This window comes from Dipodomys spectabilis, unplaced genomic scaffold, assembly GCF_019054845.1.
Source record: "Dipodomys spectabilis isolate Male_0828 unplaced genomic scaffold, ASM1905484v1 ptg000297l, whole genome shotgun sequence".
Classification (NCBI taxonomy): Eukaryota; Metazoa; Chordata; class Mammalia; order Rodentia; family Heteromyidae; genus Dipodomys; species Dipodomys spectabilis.
This window is the reverse complement of record NW_024870974.1, coordinates 12,893,449-12,920,000: the sequence shown is the minus strand read 5'-3', so window position 1 is coordinate 12,920,000 and position 26,552 is coordinate 12,893,449. Positions and strand designations below refer to the sequence as shown.

The 26,552-nt window shown below is 38.6% G+C and overlaps 1 protein-coding gene across 1 annotated transcript in view; it reads left to right on the top strand.

The window, feature by feature from the left end:
* The window catches only part of Ccser1 (coiled-coil serine rich protein 1), a 389,496-nt gene that overhangs the window by 91,129 nt on the left and 271,815 nt on the right, over positions 1-26,552 (top strand). The window contains 2 exon segments of the mRNA XM_042701889.1: positions 3,178-3,258; positions 3,261-3,361. Of these exon segments, the coding sequence (XP_042557823.1) occupies positions 3,178-3,258; positions 3,261-3,361 (182 nt within the window).

The following is a 26,552-nucleotide window of genomic DNA, read 5'->3' as shown; positions in this document are numbered from 1 at the left end:
CGAGATTCAAACATCAGCTTGGGCAGAAAAGTCCATGGACTCTGTCTCCCATTAACCAGCAAAAATGACAGACGGGAGGCAATGGCTCAGTTGGTAGAGTGCCAGCTGTGAGTGAAAAACTTAAGTGAAAAAGCATGAGGCTCCAGTATTGGTGCATGAGCATGCCCGCATGCACACACCACACTCACACATGCATGCACATACACACATGCACACACATGCACACTCACACACACACACACACACACTCACACACACACATGCACACACACACACATATTGTAAGTTCTTTTAAAGGCAAGATAATTGAGGAGCATAAAGTCATATGTTTGCGATCATATACAAGCTTAGTAAGTAATTGATGTGTCCGTGAAATGTTTGAGAGGTAGACTTGTGTTTCTCATTTTCCCAAACTGAAAACCAAGTCTGGTGACACGGGCAAGTGAGAAAGCAGCAAAGCCACGTTAAAGTTGCCTAAGCCTAATACTCAGGCTCTTAAGAACGAGGCCATACTCTAAACATTACCTGAAATATTAAATAAAAATTAAAATAAGTCTCGATTATATTGAGTCATGAGATTATATAGTTGAACGAATCTGTTCAGCATAAACATGATGCTTTGTAAACCTTCACATATATAAATTTGCTGGGTAGCTATCTTCAGATGCTTTGCATACTCGCTGAGGATCATTGCTCTGAGCCCACCCTTCCATTCCCCCCTCCCTTTTTTTTTTCAATTTCGGGAACTTGGTAGCCTGGTCCTATGCTTGGTCCTCGTGGTAGCTGCTTCACTTCCTTACTGTCACTGACAGGATGATGCTGGAGAGGAAGTAGCGATTGCTATCCTTTTCATAACACACTTTGATGCACTATTTTATGAAATTATTTAATGCACTCTTATTTAATCCTCCCACAGTTTTTTTTTTTCCCTACATATTCATTAATGAAGTTCAGTAACAATAACATTACTAAGTTACACTTTGGGCAGCAGGAGGACCTCAGCCTGGTATGCAGGTGGTTTTGAAAAGAAATGGTACCTGATTAGCCTGAGTTAGCCATTACTCATGATATGTGGGTACTGAACTATCATACTGTGTCCATAACTGGTTCTTTCACCGTGGATCAAACAAAGAAAAAAGGTTATTTTTCTGTGCAAAATAAAAGAAGAAAAAGTCATGGCACAAAGAAAGGGCAGAATTGCAATTATCCTGATATATCAGATTCTTACTTAGTAATGATGACTTACTCCCATGTCTAATTGAATACAATACTTTTTCCCCCTGGGAGGTGGGGCTTAACCTGGGCCTGGGCTCTGTGCCTGAGCTCCTTCAGCGCTCCACCGCTAAGAGCCACAGCGCCACTTTCGGTGTTTTGGTGGTTAATTGGATCTTAAGAGTCTCATGGACTTTCTTTCCCAGGCTGGCTTTGAACCACAATCTTCAGATCTCAGCCTCCTGAGTAGCTAGGATTACAGGTGTGAGCCTCCAGCACCCAGTGTAATTAAATACTATCCATTTATATCTAATTCTGGAAACCAGGATATGATTAACATTTTTGTTAGAGATTATTGGTCTGTTGACTAAGGTCCTAACTATAAGCCATTTAATCAATTAAAATAATTTTGGACATAAGCCACCTGTCCTTGGATAAATAAATAAGCAGATAATACCAGCGAGGAAACCTTATCACATAGTGTCTTCCATTTGTCCTGCTTCCTTATCAGGTTTTTATAATGTAGGTGGTGAAACATTTTAAATAGTTATGTTTATTTCACGCAAGAAGTAGTTGCTACACACATCAAGTTCCATAATGCTAAATGTATTCAGCACTTTTTATGAAGTACATATAATGTAAAAAATATATAAAGAATTAGTTTTTATTTATTGGCTTTGATAGTTAAAGACTATAGGTTGGCCTAATAGGTTCTACCCAAAAGTCTTAAGTCAGTAGATTAGCTTAAACAGAATAGAAGATCATTTGTCCATTCATTCATTCATTCAGCTAACACTATTTTAGTGCTCTTTTTAGTACTAGCAGTATAGCAAAGATAGGCATGCAGACTGACATTCATGAAATTTCCCTTCTGCCAGAGATAATGAAACAATTCACCTGCAAATACACAAGCATCAGATGCTGATCACTGTGAAGACCAGGGTATAGTCGAATGAAGTGTGGGCAAGTGAGGAGTGGAATTGTAGCTTGCATTTTAAATGCCATGCGCTGGGTGGGTATCTAAAGGAACATGAAATAGCAAACAGGTGAAGGAACTTGGGGAGTGAGCCCTGAAACTATCTGACACAAGTATGTTAGTGCAAAGAGCCAGGGTCCAAGGCTGTGGGCTGAAGCCTGCCCACAGTGATAGAGAATCAACAGCAAGCTTGGTGTAGCCTAAGACTGAGCAAACAGGTATGACAGGAGCTGAGGGTGGAAAGGTGAACAGGGCGCCCCCTGGCGTGCGGATGGGGAACAATCCATATTCTGCAGAAGTTGGCAGGCCATTTGAATAACCAAGGAATGATGGACAAGCCCTTAGGTTTCAGTGTATGTTGTCTGGCTATCATCTGCAGAGTAGGTTGTGGTAGGGATTTGGGGAGACAGGTGGCAGTCAGTTTGGGGGTGTTTTGCAGCGGTCCAAGCAATCCTTAATGGAATTTGGTCCAGAATGTTAGTCAAGGAAGGGGTGAGCTATGATCAGATTCCACGGACAGTTGGAGGAACATCAGAACAAGGTGTGTTTATGTGATGACTCTGAGCTACGAAGAAGCCGAGGAGACTCTACCGCCTTGGGGCTCCCAAGGCTTCACTTGCTTGAGGCGGCTGAACTACCACTGCACATTGAAAAGCTCTTCTTCTGGGAGAAAAATCTTTGAGTGACTCTTATGGTTTTCCATGAATATCCCTTATGAAAGGTCTATTTAAACACGGATATGATTTTTTTTTTTTTTGGCCAGGCCTTGGGCTTGAACTCAGGTCCTGGCACTGTCCCTGTGTTTCTTTACTCAAGGCTAGCACTCCACCACTTGAGCCACAGCACCACTTCCAGCCTTTTCTGTGTATGTGGTACTGAGGAATCGAACCCAGGGCTTCATGCATACTAGGCAAGCACTCTACCACTGAGCCGCCTTCCCAGCCCTGATATGATTTATGTATTTTTTTTGTCTGTGTTTTCTTGGACAGTTCTAGCCAGCAGCCTCAGTCCGTATCGCGAAGGGAGGTTTGTGGAGCGGAGACTACGATCCTCCTCAGAAGGAACGGCTGGGGAAGTAGAATGATTTTGAAGCCCAAAGATGGAAAGACAGAGGAAGCCAACAGCTTAAGAAAGCAAAGAGCAAGCTCCTCCTCCTCCAAAATGAACAGTCTGGTAAGCACACACCCGTGTCTGCAAATACCCAAGAGGCCTTAGACAGCTGCCGCGTTCTGCGAGTCCTCTAACGAGACACACACTGAATGGCATTTGAAGGAGAAGTATGCCTCTGTGGTTGGCATCAGAGCACAGAGAGGCTGATGGTTTTCAGTGGAGAGGCTCAGGGACGAGGCCAGACAGTAGTAGCATACCATGAGGCCCTCACTGGTTCTGTCCTCCATGCTTCTGTGGTAGTTTACTGGTCTCTCTTATAGAGTAAAAATCACGAACAAAAGGTAAGAAAATTCTCCTCGTGAAGATCCCCCTTGTTCTCATCATTTCATGCACCTTCTGCATCCCATGAACCCTTTAGAAAGGTCTCTGTGTAAGTTCCCCGATGTCATTTCCACCATGAGGCCTTTCACTGGCCCTGGCTCGGGCATTCCCCCCACAGGGAACCCCTCCATCATGGGGGTGGGGTGCTTGCCTGTGCAAAGTGACTACCTGGAGCCTGACCCCATTGGAGGCACCCACATTCTGCCTCCAAGCTGTAGAGCCTGCCTCGGCCAGGGACTGTGAGGTCAGTGCAGGGCTGCGGCAGGCTGTATCTGACTTGTTGGAAGGGGAATGGATTCCAACCTGGGGCCCATGAAGCCTCAGCTGACACAGAGTGAATGAGCTTTCCCATCTCCTCCCTCCCTCCACTGGTCCTGGGGCTTGAACTCAGGGCCTGTGGGTGCTCCCTGAGATTTGGTGTGCAGGCTGGTACTCTACCACTTGAGTCACCGCTCCACTTCCGGCTTTTGGTGATTAATTGGAGGTAAGAGAATCATGGACTTTTCTGCCCAGGGTAGCTTTCAACTGTGAGCCTCAGATCTCAGCTTCCTGGATAGGATTACAGGTGTCCAGCTGGTGGTACCTAGCTAGAGTTCCTTCCTTCCTTCCTTCCTTCCTTCCTTCCTTCCTTCCTTCCTTCCTTCCTTCCTTCCTTCCTTCCTTCCTTCCTTCCTTCCTTCCTTCTTTCCTTCCTTCCTTCCTGCTTGCTTGCTTTCACTTTGCTACTTACTTGAAAATGTGTTTTCAGCCATATGTTTAACTTCCTTTATTTTAACAGCACTTGATTCTTTAACATCTGTTTTCTTCCATATTTTTGGGGTCTCTTACACACACTTTTCTATCTGAAATGTTTTTCTTACCATTTAAATTTAGTAATTTTCCTGTAGCAGCACACTATCACTCATTCACAGATCCACTTTCAACGTCAAAACACTGGAAGTTTATTTTTTTGAGGCCTTGAGACTCTTCTCAGTCAGTGTTTCTGCAGTGTGGGAGAGTGGCCACGAGATGGCAGTGTAACTCCATTGCTGCTGGAATCTCAGCATTAGAATAGGATCATGGTTAAGAAAGATTAAGGAAGAGTAACAGATGGGGCGAATTTAATCTGGAGTATAATGTGTATGTGTGCAAGCACCACAAACTCCTCATCCAATTGTATTGTGCTACTAGAAAAATATAAAAAATAATAATATTGAAGCCCTGTTTCAAGGGCGTCCTTTTCAAGACAATGAGACAACATTCTTTGCAAATAACAGTTTATGAGGAAAACCTGTTACCTGATTTCTCATTTTTGTTACTTTTCAAAAATTGTCGTCTTTAAGATAATGTTATATTCCTTACTATTTTGTGTTGCACTTAGGAAGTCTACTCAACTGAGCTATTCTGTAATTATTAAAGTAGGAAAACGGTGCTTTAAAAGCAGGTGTTTGGCTGCTTACAAGATGCTTTTGTGTTTGTTTGTTTTTGTCGGTTGTGGGGCCTGAACTCTGGGCCTGGGCACGTTCCCTCAGCTCAAGGCTAGCAGTCTACCACTTGAGCCACAGTGCAACTTCTGGATTTTTTTGCTTATGTGGTGCTGAGGAATCGAACCCAGGGCCTCATGCATGTGAGGCAAGCGCTCTACCACAGAGCCACCTTTCCAGCTCACAAAGATGCTTATTTTACAGCCTTGTATTCGATAAAAAACATATTTAATCACTGGAGATTCAAATTCACTTATTTGAACATTTATATAGCTCTTCACAAAACAAAGTGGATAAATTGTTAATTTAGAAGTCTTTTCTGCAGAACACTTACAAGGTATGATTTCAAAGACAAAAAGTGATGTTTGAAAAGAATAATTGAGAATAGATGTTGTATGTGTAAATATAATTAGGTTATACATAGATGTTAATATTTATAAAATATGTATAAGTATAAATAAAAAACAAATATTTTTTTTTTATTTTATTTTATTTGAAAACATACTGTACAGAGGGGTTACAATTACATGGGCAGGAAAATGCATACATTTCTTACCAAGCATTGCAGCCTCCTCCTTTGTTTACCCTTCACCTCCCTTCCCAGCCTCCCCCCTCCCCCCCCACAAAAAACAAATATTGAACTTAGTGTATTTCCTAGGACTGGCGGAACCTCGGATCGTGTAAGATCTCGAAACTTTTGTGAGGAAGTATCTTAAAATACGCTCCTTTCTTGTGCTTTCCTCTTTTAGTTTCCTCCATTTTTCCCACCAGTAGGGCTTTCGGCCTGAAGGTCTCAGCTTTGTGGGATTTGAACTAGAGGGGTCCCCACTGGCCAGTGGTCGCAGCGTGCTGTATCCTCAATGGATTTATGACGCAAAGAAATGTAGACAGAATGTACAGTGCACAAGGCTCACGCCTGTCATCCTAGCTACTCAGGAGCTGAGATCTGAGGATCCCAGTTCAAAGCCAGCTTGGGCAGGAAAATCCATGAGACTCTTATCTCCAATAAACCACCAGAAAGCCAGAAGTGGTGCTGTGGGGCTCAGTGGTAGAGCGCTCACCTTGAGCTGAAGAGCTCAGGGGCAGCACCCAGGCCCAGAGTTCAAATCCCATGATTGACCCAAAAAAACAAAACAAATCAAAAAACACATGTAGACGCAGCCATTCCAATAGTTCTTCTAGACAGAAAGAAGATCAGCCACCTGGTTGTGGTTTGAGATTGACTGCTTTTCTCTCCTTTGCTCTATTCATTTTTTATAGTAATAATAATAAACAACATAGAAAGCATCTGTGGGCCCAGTGTGGACCAGAGCCTGTGAATAGTGAATCTTGAATATGACCAAGCAGTTCCACTACGAGTTGCTTTAGCAGAGATGTGAAAGGGTGCCCGGATGCAAGGCATTTCTCTAGGAAGCCCTGCATGATTTCTTGTAGAGAGCTTACCTGTGACACACCTGGAAGCCTGGACAGTCTGTGAACTGCAGTTCACAGCTCACGGCTGTGGGCGGCGTGGAGCGTTGGCTTGAGTGCCTTGATTCCGTGCAGTGGGGCCGAGTGTCAAACACGCCACAGCTCCCAACGCTGTGTCCTTGTGGCAAGTAGACCGCTAGTTATTTTATTTGACTTCCTTGTATTTTACCTTCTTGCTCGATTCTATTCCATTCTAGGCTATTATTTTATATTTTAAAGAAATCAGAGCAAGTGAGCCATATAACCTGTTTTTACGGAAATGGCCTTTTTGTTCTTGGGAAACAACATAAAGCCGATTGTCAATTTAGGCATTATGATTTTGTTCAAAAAAATTCTATGTTCTTTGAGATATAAGAATGATGTTCCTATAAAGCAGGGAATCATTCTGGTTCAATAAGGTTGCTACTTTTTACTAAAGGAATAGGTAAAAACTCCCCTAAAAATCCTTATACAATGGAACTGAAGTGGAATTGCTCAAGATAAAGCAACAGCTGGGTTAGTGACATTAGGATACTTTTTTTTAATCTTGAATTTTTTACAATTTAGATTTCCTAGCAGTTATAGAAACTTAGAATCTTAAAAAAAAGATCATTAGGTAGCCAATCTGCACAGATACCTACATAAAATCAGTAAAAAGTTACTGGTTCTGCATGGTAGCACAGGCCTGTAATCCTAGCTTCTTGGGAGGCGGAGTTTGGAAGGATGCTAATTTAAGCCAAATGTGAAGCCCTAGTTCCATGTGAGGCGCTATTTCAACAAACAAGGTGGGTGTGGCGGGGTTGGATTAGACTGGAGGCATGGACAAGTGGATTTAGATCCAAGGCTGAATGCAAACTAAACCTAACTGCAGAGGAGATCCTTAAAAGCAATTAAGTCAAATGGGTCTAGCAAGCATAAGACCCTAGGTTCAGACTCCAGTACTGCGTGAATAAATGAATGATTTAAAAAAACCAACCAAATGATTACCCAGGGTAAGCAATGAGTGCTCACAGAGATGTGAAACAGTTACTTTTCACAGTAGAAGGTTCTCCTCACGATCTCTTTCCACAGACTTCAGTGTGCTGCAAACAGCTTGTAGGAAAGGCATGACATGAGGTGTCCTCTCTGTTTTAAGTTCTTTCGCCGCTCTCCTGTTGTTTTCCTTCAGCTCCCTTCTCAAAAGTAAAATGAAAACACGATTGGAAGCGTCTGCTCTTCTGCGATTCGGTCCGGGCTGTGCAGGTGTTGGGCCAGAAGCTGTGTGTGCAGCATGGTTTCTCATGGATGCTGCCAGTGTGTCTCAGGCTGGCGTCTCCCATTTCAAGTGATGTCGCCAGACACCACTGCTGTGGCGTTATTATTTATCTAGTAATTAACCAGCAAGCCCTGAGGAGGGACTTGGAAGCTAAGTGAATTAGCCTGTGTGTCATTAACTTTTACCTAGCAATTTCAGTATCCATCGATCATGCCTCCTCTAGTTACTTTTTACTTGCACGATTTGCAGGGATGGAATCCTGGGTCCTTCTGTGATCCAATGTATTCAAATCTTTTATCAACCTTCTTTATTTTGACATTCAGATCACTGTAGATTGGATTCATGGGAGCCTTCTCAAGGTGGCTCCTGAATTCTCTTTTAAAAAAGAAATCAGTCAGTGTGTGTGTGTGTGTGTGTGTGTGTGTGTGCGCGTGCGCGCGTGCGCTCTTAAATAAGCCAACGTGGGCAATTGTAAATTCTGGCATGTCCAGTGAAGCCACAGGTAGTATCTTCTTATCAGAGTAGTGGGAAAAGCATACGTTTTTAAAGTTGAGAGTGATCGGTGCATGTCAAATATTTATTCTACTGGTTGATTGATGAGAAATTAAGCAAATGAAAACTTGGTCACAGACCATTTGAAGAGCCGGAAGTTTAATATGTTAAACTTCCATAATATAGAGTTGAGAGGAAGTTTAATAAAGAATTGTTAGAATGAAATCATCAGTTTGATTATAAAACTAATCAATGTAATGCAAGAAATTATCATCTTTGATTTTCTTTTTATTAGACCACATATGTACATATATATATATATACACACAAATATATGTAAACATATACATACATGTATATATGTATATATATGCATATATCATGGGCACAAATGCACATGTTCACATATAACTTCACAGAGTGGACATCCTTAATTAGTAGCAAATAATAAGATAAAAAATGGGACGCTGTCTAAGAGAATGAATGCTTTGGTAGAGCAATGCAAGACGTGTTGTCGGCCTCTTGGCCTCATTGTTAATATTGGGATATATTTCCTTAATATTGATCTCAAATATTTTACAAATGTTATTATATGCTATCATAAACATATGACTCTACTATATGTATATGTACTTATGTCATTATTATATATAATATCCAGCATACCGTATTACTATTGATCTGAGAAAGAAGACTGATGATACTCTTTTGTCCATTATGGCCTAATTATTTGTGCTTAGTATGAGATGTTATTTAATTTAACTTCTCTCCTTGTGGTTTAATATTCAATAACTCCTTTCTAGAACTTTCATTTAAAAATATAAGAATTGCACCAGGTGCCAGTGGCCCATGCCTGTCATCCTAGCTACTCAAGAGGCTGAGATCTGAGGATTCAGGTTCAAAACCATCCTGGGCAGGAAAGTCTGTGAGACTCTTATCTCCAATTAACCACCAGAAAACCAGTTGGCTCAAAGTGGTAGAGTACTAGTCTTGAGTGAAAGAGCTCAAGGACAGCGCCCAAGTCCTGAGTTCAAGGCCCATGTCCAACACACACACACACACACACACACACACACACACACACACACACACACGCACACACACGCACGCACGCATGCACACACACACACACATACCGCGAAAGAGAAGGAATTTAATTGAGGAGCTTATCTGACTACTTTCTAAGTTTATACTTCCAATTATTAAAAAGGTAGCAACTATTATTTAAGTCATGTGTGTGTGTACTACCTATTTTTCAAATGAAAAAATGGCATGCTTTTTAAAAGTTTGGAGAAATGATGACAAAGATGAAGCTCAACTTATACCTCTGCTCCTGGATTTGCTGTACAGCATTCCACAAGTGGTATACATCTTAATATTGTATTTTTGTACTAAAAAGAGTCAAAATGTAAACCCCTTAAAGCACACACACACAAAAATCGGGTTAATATTTTCAGACTGGTGAGTGTGTGTTCACAATAGGCAAACTAGATTGTACAGCGTCTCAAGTGAAACTCATGTGTACCAGAAAAAACTCCCATATTGTACCCACATGTTGCTCTCTGACTTTCAAAGTTTGTTATAGTTTTTCATCATGAATTATTCATATATTTGCATAGGTTGTATATGAGCCTTGAGGGGAAAAAGACCCCTTTCTTATTTTTTCCCATAGAATTCTATATTCTGAGTTTTTCCCTTCTGTTATTAGTGTCAAGAGCTAGAGCTCAGTCTTGCTTTCTTCCTTCTGAGAACTCACATTTCATTCATTTCCAGGTTCTCTATTTATTTTATGAAGCATGATGAATCTGTGTGTGTGTGTGTGTGTGTGTGTGTGTGTGTGTCTGTGTGTGTGTGTGTGTGTCTCTGTGTGTGTGTGTGTGTGTCTGTGTGTGTGTGTCTCTGTGTGTGTGTGTGTGTCTGTGGTGTGTGTGTCTGTGTGTATGTGTGTCTCTGTGTGTGTGTGTGTGTGTGTCTGTGTGTGTGTGTGTCTGTGTGTGTGTGTGTGTCTGTGTGTGTGTGTCTCTGTGTGTGTGTGTGTGTGTCTGTGGTGTGTGTGTGTGTGTATGTGTGTGTGTGTCTGGTATGTGTGTGTGTGTGTGTCTGTGGTGTGTGTGTGTGTGTGTGTGTGTGTGTGTGTGTGTGTGTGTGTGTGTGTGTTGGTTCTGGAGCTTCAATTCAGGGCCTCATGTTCTCACCTGCTTTTTTGTTCAAGGCTGGTGTTCCTCCACTTGAGCCACAACTCCACTTCTGGCTTTTCGCTGGTTTAATTGAGATGAAAAGTTTTATGGACTTTTCTGCCCAAGCTGGCTTCAAACCTGGATCCTCAGATCTCAGCGTCCTGAATAGCTAGGATAATAGGCCTGAGCCATTAGCATCTGGCCTAGCCCTGAACCGCTCTCTCTTACTACCATGTTTCCGGCCTCCTTCTTGTGGGTTTCTTGCAGTAGACTCCAGTGTGTTCTTCCTGCTTCTGTTCTGACCTTATTTACATAGTTCATTCCTTTTAGAGCTACTGGGGTGAGCACGTTAGTATCTAACTTCTGTCCATTCTGAACATGTCTAGGTGGCTTTCCACTCATTCAGAAAGAAGTGCAGGCCTTACCAGAGCCTGACTTCCTCTAGATGATGCCACACTGTGCGCTCATTCTTGTTGTCTCCCAGTTGGGCATCTGCCATCTTGTCCTGCTTCAGTTGCTTCCAGTGGACGAGTGGTTCTCATCCCAGTGTCTGACTTCCTCTTTCTACCACTTGTAGCAACTTTCCCTCAGATTTCTGTCTGTAGGCAACCACTTTTCTTTTTCCTTCTGAATAACCAGAACCTTGCTCTGTTTTCCCCAATAGCCATTGTAAATACTTTACATTTTATTTACTATTTATTTATTTACTTATTTGGTATTTACTTAGGTGATAGTACCAGGACTTGAACTCAGCTTGAACCCTGGGCCTTGTGATCTTGCTTGGCTTTTGGGTGCTTTACCACTTGAGCCAAACTTCCACTTCTGGCTTTTTGGTGGTTAACTAGAAAGCATAATCTCACAGACTTTCCTGTCTGGGTGGGCTTCAAGCTGTATTTCTTAGATGTCAGCCTCCTGAGTAGCTAGGATTACAGGCATGAGCCACCAGCACCTGGCTGTTTATTTTTGGTCCATCCAATAGTGGACTAATTTGTTCCTTCCACTCAGGTTTTATATGTACAAAGACAGCATCACTTAATGATCAAGTAGAAGAAACAGAAAAATAAATAACTGACCTGAAACTTTGACAATTTGTAGTAACCTTTTATTATTTATTGTTTCCCCTTGATGCCAACGTAAAAAGCCATGGATATTTCAAGTCATTTATTTTTTGCATTGGATTAGGACAGGGGTCTCTCGGGCTTTGTACAAATCACTCATTTGCATCTTTGTCTCTTTTGACCACACAAAAGGAAACTCAATTACTGAAAGTGGGAGAAAGGTTTGTTTAATTCTAAAAATATTAAGTTTGATTGTGAGTCTCTGGCTCTATTTGTTTATTTTAAACATAGATTTAAATTTATCTTCAGACCCTAAAAGGAAGGGGAGTTTACATCTTTTGTTACTTTATCGTGAATTTTCTTGTGTAATGAAAGAGACTTTTGATTTTTAAAAAATTGTCCTCAGAGAAAGCTGTGCTATTACTCAAATTGTTTCTGTCAAATTCAATTTCATTTGTGAATTTCTGCTAGTTTAAAACATTTAGGAAGTAGACATTTTGGCATACTTTATGGATTCAAATGAAATATAATCACAGCAGTTATAGAGCTATGAAAAAATTAAGACTGTAAGACTGTTGGATCAGTTATATTTGTGCATATTGCATAATTTGTAATTTTGGACTTTCCATGAATTCAATTAATTTAGCATGACAACTTTCTGTTCTTTACACGTCGGTAATTTAAAGCAATTTAATAGTCCCTTCTTTCTTTTCTTTTTTTTTTGCTTCTATTTTCATGAAATTCACAGAAGTCTTAGACATAAGAATATTATTCACAGAAAAGATCTCATTAATTTGGAATTTCTTTGCTTTTGTTTGGAAGTTATCAGTTCAGGAAATTATGTACCATTTAACTCAGTGGATTTTATAGAGAGAGAGCATTCAGTTTATCTTAGCTTTCATGATCAAGGTGAACAGTTGAAAATTTGACATAACAATTGTGTGTGATTAATAACAAATATTTTTTTCGGTTGTGAGGCTTGAACTCTGGGCCTGGGCGCTGTCCCTCAGCTCTTTAGCTCAAGGCGAGTGCTCTACCACTTGAGCCACAGTGCCACTTCTGGTTTTCTGGTGGTTCATTGGAGATAAGAGTCTCATGGGCTTTACTGCCCAGGGTGGCTTTGAACTGTGATCCTCAGTTCTCAGCTTCCTGAGTAGCCACAGTAACATACTTAAAAAAAATGTAGTACATAGTTTTATTGCAAAGACACTGTGCAGAGGGGTTACAGTTACATGAGCAAGGTAATGAGTACATTTTCTATCCAGCATTGTTACCCCCTCCTTTGTTTTTCTCCTACCATCCCTTCCCTTCCCACCTTCCCAATCCCCCCTCCCCTGCAAGCATACTTTTGAACATATTCCTAAAGAAGGAAACTGAAGTGGGAGCAATGGTAGCTCTGACGGAATGAAGAAGAATCGAAGTTGTTCAACATCAAATACAACATGCAGAGCCGTTGCTGCCAGTCTAGGTTTTGTCATTTTCGTGGTCTTTGATTGAGAGTCATCGCACTTTGAAAACATCCGTGGACATAGTTCTTTCCTTACATATGAAATTTTAAAAAGTTATCATGTTCTTGTTTTTAGGAAGGTGCTGTCAGGAAGGATTGTCATTGCATAAGCCAGGGGCAGAGTACAATTCCTTTTGGACCTTGTCACCTCTTCCTCCCTGCATTCTGCCTCCTGTCCCTGCCCATAAGGATGGAAGAACTTTTAGCTCAACAGTATCTGTACTGCTGCATTTCGAAATCAGTCTGTAAAAATGTTGTTTGATAAAACACATAGCTTTGCCATTGGACGACAGCTTTGGCATCTTTCTGCCCAGACGAAAGCATCTGTTGTTAGTCATTACTAACATGAACTTGACAATGGTTAGAAAATAACACACATAAGATTGTGACACCCACCATTTTGTGGCTTTGTGAGTGCTCTTCTAGATTTGTGGAGATTATAAATCCACATGGAGCATTTCCCTGTAGAATATCGTGCTTTGTCAAAACTAAAGGAAATAAAATAAGTGATTATACTTGATTCCCAGGATATCAAACTTTACACCTTTGCTTTTCATTGTTTTACCAGTTCAGATTAGTCTAAGGCATTTAATTGCCTCTCCCATTCCCATTCCCATTCCATTGCATTTTATGGTTAGTGCATAAAAGCTTTAACTGGTTACTATAACTATTAGGGTGTGTATTCATTAAATTCAATTTATTTCCTAGCCAAATAAAAATTATGTTTCTCTTTCACGTAGAAATGATTGACCCTGACCTAACTCTGCTTTAATTATGGAGTTTAAATGAGACTGAGAAATAATGAATAGAAAAGAACCTTAAGCTATCTAGTAGCCTGACTTAAAAAAAAAAAAAATGCTTAACTTTTCAAAGCAAGGCTTTGTGGATCAGGTGCTACGGATCTATCCTGCTGACCAACGCCCTTAGAGACACTAAAACTCCCATCTGTACTTCCAGAAGGAATTACCAGAGAAATACTAGCAATAGGAAGACAGCCAGCATTTTCCCTCCAAATGCAAACATTGTATAAGGTACCAATGTAAGGTGAAAGATTTGAGAGGGAGGTGTCTATCAGAAGAACATGATTATTTTATAGTAATATATATTAGTCCCAGAAAGATCGTGTTGGACGTAGAGTGGGTGAGGACAAAGAAATGGATCTAGGCTGCTAATAATATTTTGGAAGAGCCATTTGTCACCATTACATGATATGAATTGTATGAGACTGTCAGACCTTTTCTGTTTCTATTGATGGCTAAATAGCCTTCTTCACCCCCCACCCTCCGTTCTTCCTTACCTTTGTCTCCACAAAAGGAAGAGAAGACTGAACTCACTCCATTTCCCATATCGCTCGCTTCTCACAAATAAAGGTTTCTGTGTTTGTGTTTGGCCTCATTTCTTCAGTCTAGAGCTGTGACTGTCTAGTTTGGACCTATCTTTTTAATCTCAGTCCCTCTCCCCTTTCTTCTCGTCTAACTAAAGGGAGCTTCAGTTATGTTTTGGTTTTTGGTTGCTTGTGGGGCTTGAACTCTGGGCCTGGATGCTGTCCCTGAGCTCTTCAGCTCAAGGCTAGTGCTCTACCACTTGAGCTATAGGGCTACTTTAGGCCTTTTCTGTTTATGTGGTGCTGAAGCATGGAGCCCAGGGCCTCCTGCTGAGGGGCAAGCACTCTACCACTGAGCCACCTTCCCAGCCCCTTCCCTATGTTTTTTGAATGTATTGCTTTCTCCTCCTCTCTGCCCTGAGACCTGTCCTCTCACTGTGTTCTTGTATGAAAAGCCCTTTAAACATTTAATTTGAAAAACAGTGGATACCATCTAGGCCAATGCTGATAGGATCGGTTGCAATAAAATCTGTTACAAACAAATATACAAAGAAAATTTGTATATAAGTACTTATAGTATTATCATGACATATTTCTAAGTACATATTTTTATTTCATTAGTTCATGTGAAGCACTTCTCATTATATAAATCTGCATTTTTAACAAGCTATGAGACTTTATAATCACTTCATTTTGTTGACATTTTGATAATTAGGTGATATTTCAATAATAGTGACTTCTATTCAGTGTAATTCCACTTAATACATAAGATTTAATTTTAATGGCTGAAGTTCTGACAGCTTTTTAGCTTAGAATGTTTCAATTTTGCTTGGCTCAGATTGGATGTGAGCTTTTAAGTACTTGATGAAATTGTATTTGCAAGTGTCAGTGTAATCTGATTTATTATTATTCAACAGTAAATGTGTGAAGGTAGATGTCAATGTTTTGCATACTTTCCACATAAGGTATTATGATGCTTTTACATGAAAATGAGTTATATTCGAAAATATCTTGTGTCCTAAGTAGTATGACTTGGTAATGAGAAAATGCTGTTGTGATTTTCATATCTATTATCTATAAAATTGCATCCCAACCAAAACAATCATCTAAATGGACAGTATCTCTAGGAAGTATTGTGTACTTCCTTTCCAAATAGCCTTTAATTCAGCTTTTATAAATAATACAATTATTTTTAACAGAAGAAACAATAAAATTTCTACCCTGTAGGACAGATTCAATTTTAAAAGAATTTTTGTATGTATTATAAGATGAATTCTAAGCTGTTATAGGTCTAATTTTTCCAAAACACTTTATTTTAATTTAAAACAAAGAGAACCTGAATTTATTTGTATTTTATTTGTTTTTTTAAGATAATTTCACATTTACTTTGTCTTTCTACTAAACATAAAATACGTCCTACAAGCAGTCAAGAAGATACACGGAGAAAGCAATTTCATTTATAATAAGACCGATTTGTCTGGAACTTTCTGCTTGTGTATCAGGCTTTAGGGAAAGCTAATTTCACTTCAGAAGACAGAATATTTTATTATTAAATTAGTTTATTCTTCTAGAAGCACTATATTTTTCTGAAATCTTCCAGAAAAGGCTCAACTCTTGACTACACTTAAGTATACAAAGGAAATTAAGCTTTAGAAAAACAGTGTACAGTGTTCCTTTGGAATATCATTGCCCTTTATTAAATAGCCACACTAATGAGGAAGAGCTAATCATCAATTATGGAAAAGAAGACAAGATCAGTCCAGATGTTAGTCTAATTTTAATGACTTAATTTGATCAGCATACTACCATATAGTGTATACATATATTTAACTTAATTTCTGACATGTCTCCTGCTTTACATACAGTGGATAGTTATTTTTATTTAATCCTTATAGTATTATAAGTAAGGATTATTAAGTCTCAATAAAAGTACCATATCTATGTACTTATTCATGTATGTAGATATGTTTATGTACACATGTACAAACATTTCTGTAATTATCCTGATGACTATTGCCATTTTCTTCAATATAATGAACTCTTTGCACAATTTATTACTTATCTACTTTTCACTTTTTATTTTCTATGAAGTTACATTATTTTTACATATTGTTTTATAATTTTCCTTCTATAATTTAAGCACTGGATTAGCTTTCTTTTCAAATACACTTTCTCATTATTTAATTGGATTGGGAAGTACTGGTCTAAATGTGATTGGAACATTTATAGTTACTTAACATAAGTTTTAGTAAGTGAAAATTAAATGAGATGATTGATTAAATGAGATGATTGAGTGACAATAATTTCTCCTCACTATTTTTAGTTTGACTTAAGTAATATTAAATCATACTTTTCTTCAATATAGATACCATATAACCCTATGAGATAAGTATGTATAGTTTTGTCTCCTTAATAGCTTATAGCAATATTTTAATAGAGAAATCAATGTCAAATCAGCTAAAAAAGATGAAATTACAATATTTCTATAATAACTTTTTACTATCCTTTATATTATATGACTTCAATAACATACTTTTTTTAAAGGATATATTTAAGGAAGAGATAAGTAGACTTGTCCAAATAGATCACACAATAATAGACATAGTGTAAACACTTCCATGAGTAAAATGTACTTGAGAGAACTACATATTATATCATTGAAGAATGCTGGAGTCATGTTTGAAAACATGCATGTATAAATAATCATATCTAAGATGATTTTGAAAATTATGTATCAGGGATAGCATTTATCAAACCATTTGGACTTGGTGTTAGGTATTATCTCTTTACACCACTAGATGTCAGGGTTGTCCATGTTAAAGTCAGTATTGAGAGTTGATCTAAATATATATTCTAAATATATATATACTAAATCTGTGGTTTCCTGTGGAAGGCTAAACTTGTCAATTAAAACACAAATTATGAGAGACTCATTTTTGGGCTATAACTTAAATGGTTACGATTCAAAAGTGTTTTTGTTGGGGTGCCAAATGGGAACATAGTAAAATTGCTATCTGTTGGAAAAGAGAAACTCCTCAAAAATAAGAGGGTTTTCTAGGACTTAATAATATATTTACAGCAGCAAGGTTTTAGCTATCCACACGAACATATACATACTTTCACATACATATATACACACATATATACCTACTTATATCTACTTGTACTTGTGTATGCATGCACGCATGCACATATACACACCCCCTCCACACACCCACACCTACTTCCCCGCCCCCCCCCCCCCCACGCACGGCATCTACCTCCTTGGGTAAAAGGTCAAGTCACAAGGACAAAATATGAAGACTGTAGTACCACATAAAGAACTGACCTGCAACCTCAAGTTAGAGGTTTCAGCGTCCATCTTCTTGAAGGTCCATACGAATACCAGAGTAGCTCCATTACTCCAAGGGAAGAACAAAAAGGCATTCTCTGTTTCCTCAACTTTTAAAGCTTTTCTTGAAGGCAGTTACTCACAAGGATGATGAAAATGGTTTACTGTCCAAATCTATTATCCCAATAACAAAATCAAACATCTACAAGGGTCTTCAAATTCCTTTCAGAATTCACTGAATTTTAAATCCTAATCAATAGTACCTTCCTGAGATAACTCTTGCTTCTTAGCTGAAGCTTAATGATGTAGAAACAAAATGCAACTTGTGCTAAACTTGTAATATTTGGGCAAGGAACGTCGTAAAAATAGAGGGAACAATTCGTCCTACACTGACGATCCTTTATTTTCCCTTGCATAGTTGGTTGCTTTTCTCTAGTATAAAGTTACATTGTCGAAACTTGGGCATTAGTGATTTAGATAAAAGCTTGTTTGTCCCCGTTCTGGACTGCTTCTATTGGAGGCAAACATCCCCTGGGGGATTTTAGATCCTCTCCTAATCGACTATTTGTATGAATTACTCACATTTCCTTACTCAAAGTCTGAAATGATTGGTTATCATTTACTGCAGGTGAAGGACTTAGCATTGGGTACAAAATAGCTCTCCCCAAGCACTGGTGATTTTATTTCTCTATTAATACTCTCAATGGACTATATCTAATACTTGAGAATTATTTGCCAGTGAGTACATTTAAAATCGATATCTCATGTTTATTTTAGTGGGCAAAGAAGATTAAGTTGGCATCTTGTGTTTATCATTACCTCATTTGTTGTGTTGGGAATATAGCCTGTGGGTTCTAGTATTAAAATTGGGACATTTTGGTGTTTTATGCAGAAAAAAATTAAGCTCCAGGGAGATGGCTTTATAACAACAGGAATGACTTTAGTAAAAATGTCTATAATTGGAGTAAATAAATTATCGGCGGGTGACAGGTGCATTATCCTTTGACCCTCTTGGTAGGGGTGCAAATAATGAATGCTTCATCGTCATCATTCACAAGTATGAATTGATCACTTCCTAGGGTATTTAGGCCACGGTACAGGTTGCCCAGGAATTATAAATGATCTGTTCATACCTAAAAGTACTGGAAGTAGGGAGGTAGAGACAGTCAGTAGAATGATGAGAAGAAAGGTAAGAGGAAGGAGATGACAGTGTAGAGTCAACGGCCTTCATGCGTTTACAAAGCTATGTTCTGTGTTGAGCTACTCGGGTTTTCATGGCTGTGACAAGTCCCTGTGAGAGACAATTTCAGGGGATTTCTTGCTCTTTCCGTGCATGGATACAGCAGTTTCCAGCTGAGGTCTTCTGTTGTTTCTGGGATCTGAGGAGCAATCGCACCCTGTCAATTCCCAGCTAGAGGCTGAATGATTACGGTTCAAAGCCATCCCGGATAACATGTTGGTGAGAAAATGTCTCAAAGATAAAAACAACAAGCAAACCAACAAAATAAACACAAGGCCGGCCCCGTGGCCCAGGCTTATAATCCTAACTAGAAGGCACCGGTAGGAAGATTTATGGTCCAAAGATAGAGTTAGTAGGGCAACACGATTCTCTGAACAAGAGCTAAAGCAGAAAAAACTTGGGAGCGTGGTCCAAGTGCAATCACATGGGCCTCGTCAGTGTGAAGCTCTGATTTAACCCCTGATAGAGCGAATGACCTAAGAAGATAAATAGAGCTGGGCTCTGGTGGTTCCCATTTGTAATGCTAGCTCTTCAGGAAGCTGAGATCTGAGGATCACGGTTCAAAGCCAGCCTAGGCAGGAAAGTCCATGAGACACCTATCTTCAATACACTACCCAGAAAAGCCAGAACTGGTGCTGTGGTTCAAGTGCCAGAGTCCGAGCCTTGGGCACAAAGAACCTCAGGGAGAGCGCTCAGGCCATGGGTTCAAACCCCAGGACTGGCAAAAGAGAAAAATATAATAATACATTTACAACACTTTTTTTTTTAAGTGCTCACCCTCTTTGTCGATTTCTCTGGAGGTTTTAGATTGTGTTGCCCAAAGGGGATAAAAAATCCAACTAATCCATGCAGTATTTGGGGGCAGCTAGGAGGATGGTGAGAAGCAATGTTTCACGAATCTCTTGTGTGTCTCCAAATCTTGGGAGCAGAGGCACGGCTGCCTTTGATTTCAGATTCCCTTTTCAAAGCAGTGTGTATCGGAACCATTTATCTTGGAAGAGAGGTATAGTGTCTGTCTCTTGAGGAAAAAACGAAGTTTGTTTACTCTCCGCTATAATAATGGCTCCCTGGGCGGTAAGCTCCTAGTGTCTGCACTTTCAGAGGTGCAGGTTCCTTAAGGCTCAAGGTGCCTTTCCCGATTCATCTCCCTACATCGCAGGGAGATGTTACCCCAATAGAAATGAGAGCTCAGAGAAGCCATTTGAACGATGACACTGGGTCGTTATTATTATCATCGCTGTTAGTAATAAAGCCGTTGTGATGTTGATCTAGAATGTCATATTTTATAATCACACCTTATGAAAGGTGTACACTGAGCTTGTACACTGAATGTTCATGCTCACTATAGCTCCTCACAAGGAGTAGAAGAGGCGGAGGGAGTTTGGGCCAAAAAATAAAATAATAATAATAATAATAATAAAAGGCCTGTGCACAGTGCCAAAAAAAGCAGGAAGAAGATTTTCTTGGACGCAAACTCATCCGGTTAAAATTGTGTTCAGAATTTCAGAGAGCAAGATGTTTTTCAGGTATCCACAGAAAAATAAAAATGGAGGGTGGTAAAATGGTTTTAACGTATTTACCCTTGCATAGTTGCTGGCTTTGGCGAGGTTAAAGGTTATGTGTAATGGAGGATTGTGTTCTAGTTGAGTTAAGGATCTTTTTTACTCTAGGAAAAAATGATCTATTTTAGCACATAAAGGATGAGAGACAGAAAAAAATTGCAGGTGCACTCTCCCTAACAGATCTTTCCCCATTGGATTTTCTAGGATTTAGTCTCATGGTAGCCTAGGCAAAACCACAGATACTTTTCTTAGTGGGGTGGGGGTGGGAAGGTAGGTCGTAGGGTTTGAACTCAGGGCCTGGGTGCTGTCCCTGAGCTTTTTTGCTCAGGGCTAGCACTCTATCCACCTTGAGCCACAGCTCTACTTCTGGTTTTGTGGTGATTAATTGGAGATAATCTGAGTCTCATAGGTTTTCCTGCCCCAGCCTGGCTTCCAACTATGATCCTCAGATGGCAGCCTCCTGAGTAACTAGGATTACAGGCGTGAGCCACCGGTGCCCAGCAAGAACTTTTTACATTTATGATTCTCCCTCAGCTTGATCGGCCTCCACTTGAAGAACTTCTGACAGAGCTAAATGATGCCATTTTTCGGTACAGCTGGAACAGATGAAGCAGGCTTTCCTCCTCCGCAAAGCACACTGTGGCATCTGCAGTTCCTACAGAGTCATGTGCTACGTTACACGGTGATCAACTGTCCTCATTGGTGAATGCACCAGTGCCTTTTAGACATTTGTAAATGGATGAAACAAATACAGAGTAGAGCAAGCATGGACATTAGATACTTGCCAATTAAATAATATGGGAGAGACTATGGCACTGACCTAATTAATAACTCATGAGCCATCAGTGACCACTATTTTGCTGCCCTTATTTTACATATGAACATACTTACCAAAGATAACAGCAAATAAATAGCAGAATGGTGATGTAATCTGAGCAAAGAAACAAAGTTGAAATGACTCCATTCTCCGATTCCCAGTTTTCTACTTCTTTCCTTACCCAGTTCTTTTTAAAAAAATTATTTTTGTATATATATACCTATATACACAACACATATTATACATAATATATACTATCTTTAAGTAGTTGTGCAAAAGAGTTGCCACTTATCAAAGCAGTTTGTGATCTTATGCCTCTTGATTAATGTCATCCTTTTGAATATCCATTTGTCATGGTATTTTTGACAATGGTTTCATTTTGTGGTCTTTTTAACTAAGGAGTAAGTGCCCTTGTAACAGAATATCTTTAATTTGTCCATTAAAATGTTGTTTTTAAATGTCACATTGCTAATCCTACAGGAATATTAGTAAACCTTCTGACATAAAAACGTGGACTTTATAAATGCTTCTTAATGAAAATCTTTGCTTGCTCATGTATATCAAAGCTGTTGGAAAGAAAATGAAAGAACAAAATAGAAAATGATCTTGCTTTAGTATATCAGATTTATTTATCTGATATGATGATGGGGGAAAAAGAGTTAAATGCCTAACTAAAATTAACCTTCAGGTAGCTCACACAATTTTATCTTTAAAGAGACAAGAAGTACATCCTAAGGGATTGGAAGGGTACACCAGAGATTATTGATGAGTCTTTTCAATTGTCTGTCTTTTTCCACAAAATTCAGATAATTCTCTATTTCCACATTAACATTTTTCACACAAACCTCATCTTTATTGCCAAACATAAAAATCGCCATCTTATGTAGAAGAAATGTGAGAAATGTAGGCATTCTGAAATGAAATCAATAGATTATGAATCATCAGACCATGAAAATAGATGGTTTTTCTGATCTAGGAAGTTAAGAAAAAAAATCTCAATTTAAAGAACATGGTGTTTGCTATATCAATTCAGAAGAATATGTTCTAGAATAAAATTTAATGTCAAATATTATATGTTTATCAAAAATGTCTAAACATTGTTTAAGAATTTGAACTGCAATGAACATAGAAGTCATGTTATACATAAACATACCCAGGTACCGGGGTCTTGGCAGCTCAATTCTGTAATCCTGTCCTGCTGTAATGTGCAGATCAAGGTTCAAAACCAGCTCAAGTAGGAAAGACTGTGAGACTCTTAGCTCCAGTTAACCACCAAAAAGCCAGAAGTAGAGCTGTGGCTCAAGTGGTACAGTGCCAGGCTTGAGCAAAAAAAAATCTAAGGGACAGCGCCTATACTTGGATTTCAAGTCCCAATGCTAATACACACACACACACACACACACACACACACACACACACACACTACCACACACACACACACACACACACACACCTGCTAATTCTGCTAATTGCCTGGCTTGAGCAAAAAAAATTCTAAGGGACAGTGCCTATGCTTGGATTTCAAATCCCAATGCTAACACACACACACACACACACCTGCTAATTCCTCTAATTCTGCTTTGCATAGTATTTTTATGACTCTGCATTAGGCCCTAACTGGTGAGCTGAAAAGCATTGGCACTTCGTGTCTTGCTGCCAGTGCCTGCCGTGCTGTCCGCGTGAGCATGTAAATATTAAAGGCCACTCCATAACTGAACATAGAACATCTCCAACGTGGCGCTCACACTGAGAACGTCAGACCTTTTCTTACAAGCTGAACCAAGCTTTAAAGAGTGTCCAGCAAGAACAACAAAAACAGTGATTCCACAGGGTGAATTCGAGACCTTGTGAGAAAGGACTTTTAGATTGGATTCTTTTAAAACTGTGGAACTTAGAAAGCAAAACCTGACAGGATGTATGCATCCCTGTGAAAGCGATGTCGTGTCCCTGAAAAAAAATAGAGCTGAAAAGAGAAAGATGCTATTTTTAAAATTTGAGGCTAAAAATAAGCTGAAGCCTACAGTTAGTATTTATATGTGAAATAAAGACTTTCACAGGACGAGTTAAATTGGTTTAGATTAATTATATAATTACATAATTATATAGATTAGTACTACCACTCTTGTTCTCTCTTTTTCTAACTTCTTCTCTTTTGTTTTTCCCTTTCCTAGTGTCCCTCTCGTACTTTCAAATCTCCACTTTATTTATTTACCTATGTATGTATGTGTGTGTGTGTCTGTATCTATCTATCTATCTATCTATCTATCTATCTATCTATCTATCTATCTATCTGTCTATCTGTCTATCTATCTGTCTACCACATATAAGATAATAGATGCAGAAGCTGTCTGTACTTGGCTTACTTTATTTAACATTGAAATCTCTAATCCTATCCATTTTTCCTGAAAATGACATGATTTAATTTCTAATTACCAGTACAAAAGAAAAATTAGTTAATTAAACCTCACAGTGAACAACAAAGTTATGGCTGAATACTTGGAGTGGCAGGTTTCCTCAAGTAGTCTGGTTGAAGGCAGAGGGGAATATTTTACCGCCTAGGAAAGGGCAAAGGTGGACAATGATATTCAAAAGGAGAGCACCTGGGGGCCCGAGGTGAAGAAGTAAGTATATTTGAATTAACAGAGGAAGTCCTTCAGTGTGTGGTAGAATAGAAAAGGAACTGAAATTTATGGATTCGAAAGGTAGAATTCTGCTGTGAACACCATCTGTTCCTAGACTTTTCCTTGATGGGAGTCCTTTAATGACTCGTTTCATCTCCTATATTCTTATTGATCTGTTCTGATTTCCAATTTCTTAGTCATTCAGTCTCTGTATGTAATACGTCTATAGGATTTTCTCCATTTCTTCTATATTGTCCAATTTATTGGCATATAATTACTCATGGTAGCTCAAATGTCTGCCCTTCCACTTCTGCTTTTATTTATTAGACCCTTCTATCATTTCGTTTTTTCTTTTAATCTAGCTAAGTGTTTTATGATTTTGCTTAGCTTTACAAGAATTCAACTGGAATTCATAAATCTCTCCGATTGTATTTTGAGTTTCTATCTCATTTATTCTCTGATCTCTGTTATTTCCTTCCTTCTATGAGCAAGACTTTCAAACTTCATCTTTATCTTGAGGATAGCTTCGTATGATCAGAAAATGTCCAGTTTGTTTTCTTTGGGTGGAAAAACAAAAAGAATGCAATGTTTTTTTTTTGTTTCATTTAACCTTTTGAGTTTTAGTAACAATTATATTTAAAACCTTAATCAAGAAAACAGACATGAAGTGTTTGCTTTTGTTGTTGATGATGATTTTTCCAAAATACAACAGAAATTTTAAGTTGGGAAACATGTTGGTTATTTGGTGTCTGGGCACCTGGCATAGACATCTGCTCTATCAACTTCCAGGTTTTCTTGGCTGCTTTGCCTGGCAACCGGAGTATTTGTATCTGTCTATCTGCACGTTCCATGCTGTGCCCTCTCTCTTTCTCTGTCTTTCTGTCTCTCTGTCTCTTTCCCTCTCTCTCTCTGTGTGTCTCTATTTCTCTCTGTCTCTCTATTTCTCTGTCTCTCTGTCTCTCTCTTTTTATATCTTTGATTTCTGAAAAAAATGTCCATCCTCAGATATGGAAAAGTGTATTTTAAAATTAATGGTCAAGGAAAAGGAAGGTAGCTTTCTGGAAGTTCTTAATATGATTTCAATGTGAAAAGCAACTTGTTCTGTACTTACTAGAAAATTATTTGCAAATAGCAGATTGTGGTTTTACACTGACAGATCGTTCAAGAAGGAGTTGTAATGATCTTTGATGAAAATTAAATGGCATCATATATTTTGAATGCTGTAGACATCTAAATTTCTCCATTTTAAGATACAATTGATCAATATTCAGAATTTAACTTATTTAGTACGTCTCTTGTGGGAAATTAACTTATAAAAATTCACAAGGCTTGGTTTATATTTTCTTCTTTTTTTAAGCCTATGGCTTACTGTCTTTAAATAAAGCCCATTTTAAAGGATTCCTTTCAAGTGCTTTTCAGGGGTTTTAAAATTTTGTTTTATCAAAGGCATTCAAAAGCTTTACCTGATGCCAGTTGCTTTTTAGTAACCATGGCTGCAAAAGATGCCACAGACTTAAAGCTCCTACTGATTTTTATTTTCACTTTTTAGAATACATACATGTTCCCTTTGAAGTATGGAATTGCAGGAGGTAGAGTGAATTAGTCAGATTTGTTTCTTAGAATTAACCTTGGTTTAAATTGCTTAACATTTTCCTTTAGTGATTCTTAGATTTCTCCAGCACAGATGAAGAATTTTCATGTCTTAACTGCCTGCAAAGCTAGGCTGGTTAATGGCTACAAGTTATTGCAAAACCTATTTAGGTCTTGCCTATAAATAACTACCTAATTTCAATCATATTTTCCATTATCAGACAAGGTATAGTTGCCTACGTGGAATTTTATACGATTGGTGATCATCTTTCCTGTCTTGGTGGAGAGTTGGTGAGAAGCTAAGGAGTTCAAGTTATCTCCTTGAAATAAGTCCTGCTTCAAGAAATCCTTCTACCTTCCAGAAAATAATATCTATAATGCTTTTTTGTTATAAACCCAAAATTGGGAAGTATGGAGACGATACACCCTGCAAAAATGAACTCTTTTCATATAACTATACTGCTAGTGCTATAATTAAATATGTAAGTAAAAATGTATCTCTTGATAGACTCATGTACCTTACACATCACATACTTTACATATTTTGTGTAATTTAACATTTAAAGAGTAAGGTGACCTCATTATCAAAATGTGTGCGTGGGAATTCCTATTTATTGACAACAATTAATAAGCTATTCCATGAGGACTATTAATTAGTCAAAAGAAGAAAAAGGTTATGAAAGAGATTAATGTGCAAGCATCATGACAACCAAAAAAAAATTTGGATGTTTTTGTTGTCAATGGAATAGTGAGGAGTAAGCTACAAGAAGGCTTCGAACTTATCTAGTTCAAACTATTCAAGGATTCAAGCTATTCAAGGAAGCCAGCATTAGGACCAAAGTCATTTCATAGGTCAAATGATACCCAGGGATGCTAGTCTTTAGGGGAATTCATGTATCAATGCATTGTAAGTTAGTGTGATAGGAGAAAAATGAATGTGGTTTGGAATTTTTTTAGAAGAACGAATGCGATTGGAATTTTATTTTT